Source organism: Martes martes, assembly GCF_963455335.1.
Source record: "Martes martes genome assembly, chromosome: 17".
Classification (NCBI taxonomy): Eukaryota; Metazoa; Chordata; class Mammalia; order Carnivora; family Mustelidae; genus Martes; species Martes martes.
Window position 1 is genome coordinate 40534820 of NC_137905.1, and position 11954 is coordinate 40546773.

At 45.9% G+C, this 11954-nt stretch overlaps 1 protein-coding gene across 1 annotated transcript in view; it reads left to right on the forward strand.

The window, feature by feature from the left end:
- Nucleotides 1-2844: 2844 nt before the first annotated feature.
- Nucleotides 2845-11954, forward strand: part of GPATCH1 (G-patch domain containing 1) — a 44885-nt gene continuing 35775 nt past the window's right edge. Inside the window, exons 1-3 of the mRNA XM_080827969.1 lie at nt 2845-2953; nt 8785-8919; nt 10829-10914. Coding sequence (XP_080684095.1) covers nt 2881-2953; nt 8785-8919; nt 10829-10914 — 294 coding nt within the window. The 5' untranslated portion in view covers nt 2845-2880. The remainder of the gene's footprint in view (nt 2954-8784; nt 8920-10828; nt 10915-11954) is intronic.

Consider the following 11954-nt stretch of genomic DNA (forward strand, 5'->3'; position numbering starts at 1 on the left):
CTTCAGGTTCAAGAAACAAAAATATGCCTTTCCCTTAGTACATTGGTACACATAATACATACATTTAAAATCAAAACCAAGCCACTGACATAAAAATGTCTTGGGGAAACAAAAAACAACCCAGAGATGTAGCCAAAAGCAAAAACTCAAACGGCACAATGTTGTATACCTGCATCCCTTCTACCCTGGTTTCCTTTGATCTGTGGCCACCATTGTTGCTGGTTTCTTCAGGGAGTTTACTGGAGATACACTATGCATATCATAGCACATATGTAGATGTACCCACACTGTGGATATAGTAGCCACAATAAATTCGGCTATTTGTGTTTTCTTTCACTATTACTGGCAGCACCCTGTGTACTCTATCTCAGCCCTTGTTTTGCTCATTTAACAGCAAATGTTGGAGATCATGCCTCACCAGTATTTTTTTTAATGACTTAGACCATTCTAACACATGGGTTATTCTAGTTACCTATGGCTGTTAGCAAATCACCCCGAATTATAATGGCTTAAAATATGAACAGTTAGCTTACTGTTATCTCTCAGGGTTCCCAGAGGTGACTGAACTCAGCCACCAGGTCTTGCATGCAGCTGTAGACATGCATGCAGCTCCTGCTGGAACTGGAGTCATTTTGAATCTCCCTCACGCAAACATCTGGCCATAGATGATGATGGTTAACTGGGGCCAGGCTAGGTCACAGACCTACACAAAGCCTCTCCTTGTGTCCTGAGCTTCCTCACAGCTGAGAGACTGGATTCCCAGGGCCAGCATCCCAAACTGAATCTGCAAATTTCTTAAAGCTTGGGTATAGGAGAGGTACTGTTACGACTTTCACTGCAATCTTTCGGTCAAGTAGTTATGGAGCCTAAATTCAAGGAAGGGGACATAGACTCTATTCTCAATGGGAGGGTCAAACAATTCTGTGGCTATTTTTTTTCTTTTCTTTTTAAGATTTTATTTATTTATTTGTCAGAGAGAGTGAGCACAGGCAGACAGAGAGGCAGGCAGAGGCAGAGGGAGAAGCAGGCTCCCCGCTGAGCAAGGAGCCCCATGTGGGACTCGATCCCAGGACCCAGGGATCATGACCTGAGCGGAAGGCAGCCACTCAACCAATTGAACCACCTGGGCGTCCCTCTGTGGCTATTTTTAAAGCTTATTTTAAGACATCTTTTGCTTTTTATTTATTTTTATTTTTTTAATTTTTTTTTACATCTTTTGTTTTTTAAAGTCATGTACCATAACCGTGATTTATGGTACACGGCTAGTTATTCATCCCTTTTCTTTTTCAAAATTATTTATTCAGTGCTTACTATGGGCCAAGCACTGTTCTAAGCTCTGAGGATACAGCAAAGAAAATAAGAAAAACCGATCCAAATCAATGTTCTTGTGGAGCTTATAGTTTGGATGGAGACAGAAAGACAATAGACATAATAAATAAGTATATCAAATTATACAGAGTATTAAAGGTGAGAAGTGCTGTGGAAAAATGTAAAGTGGGGTAAGGTGGGATAGTGTAGCAAAATGGGAGTTGTTTTTATTTATTTCTAAGAGATTTTGTTTATTTGAGAGAGAGACAGAGAGAGAGAGAGAGAGAGAGAGAGAGAGAGAGAGAGAGAGAGAACGAACGTGAGCGGGCGCACGTTCTCCTGCACTAGGGGTGGGGGAGGGGCTGAGGGAAAGGGAGAAGCAGACTCCCCACTGAGCACAGAGAAAATAGGGGTTGTTTTTAAAATAGGGTCAGAGAAGACTTCACTGAGAAAGTAACCTTTGAGCAGATAACTGAAGAAGGTGAGGGAATGAGTCATGTGGCATCTGGGAGAAGGACATTCCAAGCCAAGAGAAGAGTGAACGCAAAGCCTTTGAGATCAGAGGGTGCTTAGAGTGAGTGCTCAAGCAACAGCCCCACTCCCAGAGATTCTGCTTTGGAAGCCCTGGGGGATGGATAAAGGGAATTTTAACAACACCCTGGTGATTCTGACTCATGCCAGCTTCTGACCCTCATTTTGAAAACCTGGGCTTCCAGATCTGGTTTTCATCTCAACCTCACCCCTTACTAGTTGAGTTTCATCTTTCCCCTCTGTAAAAAGGAGTTTGGGGGTTTGGGATGACAGCACCCCATTTGAGAAATGGCTCTTTCTTTAGGTTCCATAAGGACGTCCTGAGGGTCCCCACTGCCCCTCACAGCAGCCTTTTACAGGTCTGTTGGCTTTTTGTTTCCCTTTTCTCGTCTTCTTTCTCTTTTTAATATTCTTCCCCCTTTTCTTTTCCTTTTTCCTTCCTTCCCTCCTTCCTCTCTCACACACTCTCTCTTTCTCTCTTTCTCCCGAGTTCCCTTAACCATGGACATCGGAGTTCCAGAGTTTGGGAATCCTTCCGGAGGTTTGGAAGGGGACTCCACCTATGCAAACCTAAGAGTGATATATACAAAGCGCGTAGGGCAGGCACTTTCCCAGCAGGTGGCGGGGTGGGGGTGGGAGTGAAGGTGGGACCGGAGGTTGCGGGCAGGGAGGTGGGGGGGGGGCGGTGGGGGGGGCGGTGGGGGGCCAACGGGTGTGGGCGGGCATACAACACCGGGCACCAGCCCCGCGGCGGGACTTCTGGGTGGCTTCCAGCTTCTCCCAAGCGCCTCCTCCTGACCGGCTCAATGCGGAGCTAGGATGGGAAATCGTGGCTGCCAGAGCCCCCGAGGCAACGCCTGCTGCGTCCGGCTCTGGTTAAGACGGGGTGGAGAAATACCAGGCGCCGGGCGAGAGGCAGGCCCGCTGGCACGTTCCTGCACCTGCACTCACAGCTTCGTTTAGGTTCGCGGAGAAAGGGCTGAAGGCTTTAGGCCCTTCGAGGCATCCGTAGCGAGGGGGCGGGGCCCGGAAGGGAGCGGCATGGCGGCGTTGGACAGTGACAGCGATGAGGACTTAGTCAGCTATGGGACAGGCCTGGAGCCACTGGAAGAAGGTGCGGGCCAGATTGGTCTCTGGGGTCTGTGAGAAACAGGTCCAGGATTCCGGGCAAAACCGCTCAACCCTGTGCCGGACCTCGGGTGGCCCCGTGGGCAAGGCTCTCTCGCTACTGGTGTCGGGAACAGAGACGAGAGAGACGTGCGGTGTGCTTTGGGGGTGCTCACGTTCTGGAGGGATGGATAAGAGACCCTGAGGGGTGGGAAACAGAAAGATGACGAAACAGGCTTGTGTGAGAACCGGGGTGGGTGGTCGGGCATTGTCTTCCCTAGGAGAGGACGTTTGAGCTCAGACTTGAAACAGAGGAAGGAACCAACCATATGAAGATTTGGGTGGGAGAACATTTCAATTAGAGGGAGCAGCGGGTGCAAAATTTCTGAAGTCAGTTTGACAAATTGAGGGACAGGCAGGACTGGTGTGGGTGGAGCCGACGACTCCAGTGGGAGACTGGTAGAGATGATGCAAGAGGGGGAGGCAGGGGCTGCATCTACTTAGTATGTACGGATGTTTGGATTTTATACTAAGTGTTGAAGAGTCATTGCGGGGTTTTACACAAGGGAGAGATGTATATTTTTAAGATTATTTAGCCCTCGATTTTGAGAATAGGCGGGCTGGGGGGTGGTGGGCAAAACCGATTGAGGGAGATTAGCAGAAAGAAAAAGAGGTCTTGAGATGATGATGGCTTGGACTGGGGTGTTAGCAGTGGAGGGGATAAGTGATGGTCTGGGTGGAGGTGTAGGTTGAAGGCAGAGCAGACCAGACTTGCTGCTGAAATATAGATGTGAGGGTAAGGTGAGGTAAGGTTCTCTCTCATGTTTCTGGGCTGATACGTTAATGACTCGATTTGTTCAGCAATGTATTGAGTGCCCAGTAAGGACTGATGGCAGTTCTAGTCCTGTGGGAAGGACCAAGGAAGCATGGTGGCTAGGAGTTACTTGCAAGCCTTCTGTTGGTGGGATCTTATTTTCCACCCTGACCACATTTTACCAGGTTAGTTGTACTTCTGTACTTTCCACTGATTACCCTTTTGTTTCCTACAAGCAGTTCCAATCATTAGAAAATTTTACTGGCTGCTGGCCCTACTTCTACTCTCTGCTTACAAAAGACAGAGGGACACTAGTCTTCTGAAAGCTTCTTATGTGTTTGAAGACAGCTCTTGGATTTCCTCTAAGACATCTCTTTATTGCACTCAACACCCTTTAATATATTCAGTTTATTATTTTTTAAAGATTTTATTTATTTTTTGACAGGTACAGCGAGAAAGGGAACAGAAGCAGGGGAAGTGGAGGGAGAAACAGGCTTCCCGCTGAGTAGGGTGCCCGATGTGGGGCTCAATCCCAGGACCCTGGGATCATGACATGAGCCAAAGGCAGACGCTTAATGACTGAGCCACCCAGGCACCCCAATATAATCAGTTTAAAGTCCTGGAAACCCCAATTTGTCAGAGCCTTTCTCTAAGTATGGGACCAGAGTGTGGGTAGAGCAGGGCTACCATTGGTATGTCCTTCATTCTAGACTGTACTTCTTTATTTTTTATTTTTATTATTTTTTAAAGATTTTATTTGACAGAGAGAGAGCGAGCGAGCACACAAGCAGGGGGAGCAGCAGGCAGAAGGAGAGGGAGTGCAGGCTCCCCATTGAGCAGGGAGCCCAATGCGGGGCTTAATCCCAGGACCCTGGGATCATGACCCGAGCTGAAGCCAGGTACTTACCTGACTGAGCCACGCAGGTGCCCTAGACTGTAGTTCTTTAACACAGGCTAGGATCACATTAGCTTTACCGGCAAACACATCACCTCGTGATCTCAAAGAATTTGTTGACAGAGATCCTGTATTGGAAGAGTTTTAAATCTAGTTGAAACAAAAGTAGGAGTTTTGTAAGTGCTACCTTATATGATATAGACAGGAAATAGCCTACACAAGCTGGCAGAGAACCCTGAGACAGCAGGATGGGATTCCTTGAAAACTGGTAGATCTCGCTATTCAGAAAGAGGGCAGGGGTTAAACATGCATGGGTGAAGGTTATTACAGCCAGGTTGGGCAGCTGTTAATACATTTCTATATTTCTGGTTCACACTTGTTTCCTTGTGAGTGACATATTGTAAGCCATCAACTATTTGACCTACATTCTTCTAATTCTTCCTCTTTGATGATGCACAGAATCTGAAATGAAGTCTAATGACCTAACCACACTTTTGAAATGGAAGCAAGGGGCATTGGATTTGTAGACCCTTTCTGCCCCCCAGCCTGAGATCGTTCTTTAACTTCTCAGCATTGGTAGTTTTTGAAGATTGAGTCATTGTTTCCTATGCACTTTGAAGTGTAAATGCACTCTGAGTGCATTTTACAGTATAACATACTAGACCAATAATCACTTTTCCTTCTGCTTTGAAGTTTTAGTGACAGGTTAGATAAACATTGGTAGAGGAGGGACTCTACTACTTAATTAAAGTTGCTGCTCCTGAGAGGAAGGTTTACTGGTTAAGAGACAGTGGCCAAACCGTCTGTCACACACAGACCCATAGATAGGCTCTCTGGCCTGGAGGGAAGAGGGCACCAGTGCTTACCTCCCTCATTAGATACTTTAGTTGCCTCTGGAGTTCTCCTCATCTCTGGTTCATCCTGTACTCAGATTAACTTAAGGACGATTTTCCTCCTTGATGTTATGACTCTCCCACTTAAAACTATCTGTGGCAGGGGTGCCTGGGTGGCTCAGTGAGTTAAAGCCTCTGCCTTCGGCTCAGGTCATGATCCCGGGGTCCTGGGATCGAGCCCCGCATAGGGCTCTCTGCTCAGCAGGGAACTTACTTCTCTTCCTCTCTCTCTGCCTGCCTCTCTGCCTACTTGTGATCTCTGTCTGTCAAATAAATAAATAAATTAAAAAAAAAAAAAAGACTATCTGTGGCTCCCACCACCTCCAGGACATACCGCAGACCCTGAAGCACTGGGTTCAAGGCCTTCTGCACTATCTGCCCTTCTAGTTCCATCTTCTGCTCCTTGCCTGCCTTCCAGTCAGACTAGGCTACTTTTTCAAAACATCTGATGTTATCTTTGTAGACTTCCTGTTTACCGGTGGACTTAATGCTTCTGTTGGGAATTGTGTCTCTATCAGTAGCTATCAGATCCTGCTCATGCTGAGGGAGACTATGATGTGGTTCTTGGACATCATCGGAAGAGTTCCTGTATATTCAGGTCTCCTCTGCTGGGCTCTGAGGGCCCTGGAAACAGAGATAGAGTTGTGGTTGGTTTTCCACACCCAGAGCCTGGTACAGGGCTGCTTCCATGGTGAAAGATAGTCTGGGTGATGTCTCTGGCTTGGAAGCAGAATTGAGATCTGATTGCAACTTTGTGCTTATTAGCTGTGGACATTGGGGCAGTTACTGAATCAGAGCGTTCTTATCAGGTACGATGAGTGAGATAATATGTGTGAAAAGAAGGGATTAGTTATTAGTAGCAGTAATTATAAGAGGGCCTGGCTAAAATGTCACCTCCTCCCCGGAGTTCTTTCCTGATGTGATTAGAGGTGGCGTCTCCATTTGGGGCTCCTGCCGGCCGTGCTGGTCAGTCCTCAGGATCTGCCGCCACAGGTTCCACCTAGTTGTCTGCAGATCTTATCCCCCCTCCTGATTAAGAGCACCTTGAGAACCGAGTAAGAATAGCACCTCACATTGGCAGGCCCTGCCCAGTGGTTCTCATTTGGGGCTGATTTTGCCTCTCAGTGGACATTTGGCAAAGTCTGAAGACATTTTTGGTTGTCAAGCCGGGCGGGGGGAGCCATGCTTCCTGGCTGGGGTCTAGCGTTCCAAGTCAGGGATGCTGCTGACCGTCCCACAGTGCACGGGACCGTCCTACCACAAAGAATCAGCCAGTGCTGACTGCCGATAGCACTGAGGTTGAGAAACCTTGCCTTAGCCAGGAATCATGCCAGGGGCACGCATGGTAGTGGATCCCGTGAAACGCATTTCTAAGCAACAGTGACAATCTTGGATTAGGGGGCCCAAGTTGTAATTCGGCTCTTTAGAGTGAAATGAAATTGTAGCTGATATTGACCGAGCTTCGCTATGACTAGACACTGTGCTCAGGCCTCTGCATGTGCGCCAGCCTACCAGGTAGGTTCTGTTCCTTACCCTACTTTTATTTCTTATTTATTTATTTTTTACTATGTTCAGTTAACCACTGTAGAGTACATCATTAGTTTTTGTTGAAGTGTTCAGTGATTCATTAGTTGTGTGTAACTCCCAGTGCTCATCATAGCACGTACCCTCTTCAGTACCCATCACTCAGCTACCTCATTCCCCCACCGCCCCCTTCCCTACTTTTACAGTTGTGTAGGGTGAGGCTTAGAGAGCTCCAGTAACTTGCCCAAGTTTACCAAGCTAGCAGTAATAAGAGAGGGGGATTTGAACCCAGATCTCCTGGTCTTCAGAACCTGAGCTTTTGACTGCCCTGCTAGGGGTTATACTCCAGAAATGACTTAAAGACCTCAAAAGTTACTAGGAAGAATTTAGGACTCTAAGGCCATAAGTTCCTCTACTTTTTGTTCCACCTTCCAGAAGGATTAACTGGCTTAATTATTGAAATAACAGGTACACATGGGCTTTCCTACTGTATATCATCGTCATAATAATAGTAATAATAATAATAATAATGACAGCTAGTATTTTAAAAGTGTTTATTGTGTATCTCTCTTCTTGCTAAGCATTTTATAGGCATTATCCTACTCCATTTGCATAACAACTCTATGAAATAGCTATTACTATTTGTGTCAGGGGGCAAAGAGAAGTCATGATGATGGAAGTCCTGGTGCTGGGAAGGTCGGGTGAGAGCGCTGTGACTCTCAACTCCCCGCCTTTAACTGCTCTATTACCTGCTTTCTGTGCTGAATGTTTGAAAATAACTTGATGTTTACTTTTTATTTTAAATAGATTCAGAATTCTGAATTGCAGTTGATAAAATGAGGCCGTAATGTATATCATAGGGCCTGAAAGTTTAAACTTAAGGAACTTTTAGACTTTACTGAGTTCCTTTTTGCTTGTGTGTTGTAGCAACCCATCCCTGTGCAGGAGAGCAGGAAAAGGATTAAGTCTAAAGAGTAGTAACTATAGAATCAGGAGATTGCCAGAAATAAGGAAACTCTTAAGATTTGGGGAGAACAGGCAATATCAAAGGAAAAAATCTGGGCTCGGGATGCTGTGAAGTTCTAGAAGAGATACAGAAGTGTTCCTTCTGTCCCAAAGCTCTGTGTGCCAAGTGTCAGCCCAGCGATTTGTCTCCAGTGCTGCATGTAGAGTTTACCTCCATCTGTTGGAACCTCCCCACCAACCAGCATGTAATTCGGTTTACATGTTGGAATTTTGTGGGAATCAGGCCATTCTTGCTAAAATGTTTATCTGATGCAGATAAGAAATATCTATATTTGCTTTAGAACTCTAAAGAAGCTTGATACCGTGTGTTACTTCCTAAACTATATAAGTAGGTAAAGTCTAGGAATAAGAAACTTAGTTAAAATTGTTATACTTGGGGGGCACAGTCGGGTGGCTCAGTCGGTTGAACACTCTTGCTTTCAGCTCAGGTTGTGATCTCAGGGTGGTGGGATCCAGCCCTGCATTGGGCTCTGTGCTCAGTGTGCGTTCAGCTTCAGATTCTTTCTCCCTCTCCTACTGTCCCTCCCCACCACTCTCTCTCAAATAAATAAATAACTCTTTTAAAGAAATTGTTATACTTGAAATTACAAGAAGTGAACAGTTCATTATGTTTAAGAAATAACATTTTGTCTAAAGTTTTTCTAATCCGCCATCCCCTTCTCTCTCGCCCGAAATATTTTTTTCAGGTGAAAGACCAAAGAAACCAATTCCTCTTCAGGATCAGACTGTCAGAGATGAAAAAGGAAGATATAAACGATTTCATGGAGCGTTTAGCGGAGGTTTCTCTGCTGGGTACTTCAACACTGTTGGCTCAAAGGAAGGTAATGATTTTCCTGCTTGGAGCTCTAAAATTGCTGAAGCAAATGACTGAAATAGCATAAGTTTCTCCCCCTCTTCCACCTCTCCCTTTAAAAACAAAAACAAAACAAACAAAAAACAACCTTCTTTAAACACTTTAATATACACACACCATAGACTTTTGTGTTCTTTCAGCCTTTGGCATGTTTGCAAGAGTCCACTGGTGTGTTGTTCATTACAATCTGAGAGGGAAAGTTTTCCTTCACTTAAAGAAAAAAAAAGATGCATTCTAACCAGATGTTTAAATGATGATCTTGACTTCCATTGTCTACCCCATCTTGCCGGCAACACACGAAGTGCTGTCACATGCATTCACTCAGGTAACCTTCATCTCACACGACTCAGTGACTGAGGAGAACAGGTGTCAGAGCTGCAGTGTGGATGAGGCCACTGAGGGTCAGAGATGCTCCCTCCTGACACTGGGGACCACAGCAGCACTTGTCAGCGCCTGCTCTCGACCGGAAGAAAAAATCAGTTAAAATTTTCACATTACGCAATAGTTAATCAGCTCTGCCTTGTTTAAAGTAATGTGTGTTTTTAAAAAATGTTCTCACATAGGCACTGGAAGAAAATGGCTTTTTTATGTCCGATACGAGGGTAGGATGAACCGAGTAATTCCTATAGCAGCAGTTAAGAACAAGGTGGAGCAGTTCTTTTATAGATACATACAATAGCTTGTATAGAACAACAGTACAGTAAAGACGAAAAAAGCAGTGCAGGAAAGCAAGAACAAGCCACGTGAGAAAAATGGTTGGGGTTGATAAGGTGATTTCAAGTTCAGTATCCAGAAAGAGCAGTTCAGTGAACAAATGATTAAGGTATTTGACCAGTCTACTCCAGAAATGCTAGAAAAGCTATGGAATAGTCAGCCTTACTATTAGAAAAGGCCAAGGTAAGTGACTAAGGCACTATTAAATTAGCATACTTATTTTTAACATTAAAATGTAAAAAATGGCGGTAGGGTTTGTGAAGGAAGAAGGACTCAGATACACTGCTGACTGTTGCAGTTATAGCCGTGCTGTCCGCTGTAGTAAGACCAGCTCAAGTGATTGTCGGGTAGACTGTGATAGGTTAATACTCTGCAGTATCTCTACCCTGAGGAGGACTGTGCAGAAATTGGGCAGAGACTACAGAACTCCAAAGTGGAGGAAGGCAGTAGCCTGGGAAAGCTGATCCCCACTCCTGGGTAGCTGGGGGTGTCTCCCACACTTGCCCGGAAACCTGCTCTGCTCACTGACCAACAGGGGATCTGCCGCATACTCCTTAGGTCCATAAGACTCTCGTAGCAAATGAGAGAGGAGGTGTGTCAGTCATAGAGAAAACTGAAAAACTGTATCTTTTGACCTCCAGACCGTTCTCACGGTGTAAGCATGGCACACGCTTGGTGACTGTGCACAGGGAGCAGAGGTGGTGTTACAGGACTCTGGACTGGGATGGAACTGGGGGTCTTGGGTAGGCACAGCTGCACTTAGACTAGCCAGGTTGAGTCCTCGGGCCAGGGGCCCCTGAGTATTCCCTGTGTTGCTTCTCCGACTCTGGTTCTAGCCACCCTTTCACTGCTGACTCAGGTACCCTGACATAGTATTCCGGCGATATGCTAAATAAGTTGGTATCTGTTGCTGTCCTGCTGGTCTCAGAGTAGTCTGCTTTTTAAGGTGACCTTGCACCTTTTTACTCACATCTACTCGTGAAAAGATTTCCACTTTCACTGTAATAATTTGATTATTATGTAATTATGTCCGTAGGAGCAGGGAGATGGGAAGGAGCTAAGAGTTTATAGGTATCGGGGGGTCTCCAGCCCGTAACTGCAGTGTTATTGAATAATTTAGTTATAAACCAAAATTGTAATATTCTAAATGCTTTCCTTCCAAGGATGGACACCCTCTTCTTTCGTGTCTTCACGACAGAACAGGGCAGACAAAGCTGTTCTTGGTCCGGAAGATTTTATGGATGAAGAGGTGGGTATGCAGAACTTTGATGGCCACTTAGCCAGTGGGATGTGTACACTTGGCTGTTGTAGCACCTATGCTCTCCCCAGAACGTTCAGTGGACAATGCCTTCTTTATTTGCGAGGCTTTATTTTTTACGTATTTGGACTAGTGTGCTCTGTACATCAATGGATTCGTGTTCACTGGGATGACATCTTACGCTGGGGCCAGTTTCTTAAAGTTAAGAGTGGAGAGTAGGGGCGCCTGGGTGGCTCAGTGGGTTGAGCCTCTGCCTTCGGCTCAGGTCATGATCTCGGGGTCCTGGGATCGAGCCCCACGTCGGGAATCTCTACTCAGCAGGGAACCTGCTTCCCCTCTCTCTCTCTGCCTGCCTCTCTGCCTACTTGTGATCTCTGTCTGTCAAATAAATACATAAATAAACAAATAAATCTGTTAAAAAAAAAAAAGAGTGGAGAGGAAAGTCATTTATAGGCAAGCTTCTTGAAAAGGCCCCAATAGCCCCCTCAGTGCAGCACCCACGGAGCTTCCACAGTAACTGCCGGGCATGCTGCAGTTGAAGGAACCGGGAGCCACTAGACCAGCAAAGAGTGAAAGGGAGCCACATGCGGGCATCTGGGCCCATCATTAAAGCAATGATGACTGCCACCTTCTTAGGGGTAAATTGGGGCTGGTGGGGGGGAGGTGTCCTACCGGCCTGCGGGATGGGCTCCAGTTTGTTTTAAAATTAAACCTCTGTTGCCTTAAAACCTAGTTGTGGATTCATTTGTGATAAAGATTAAATCAAACACTATTAACATGCTTTAGGCTGCAGGTAAGAGGCAAGCCGAGGTCCCCTTCCTATTTGACTAGCATAATCTATAAGGAAGCATGACTCATGCAACAAGACGTCTAGATGTCAGCGAGGTCCCAGGTCCTCTCTTCTCAGTCATATTCTGCAAGTCAGCTTGTCCTTATACTAGCCCTCCCTGTGGTGCCATCATGGCAGCGGGAGTTCCAGATGGCATATCCAGGATGCCAGTATCCACTGGAAGGAGGACTTTTTCCCTTGG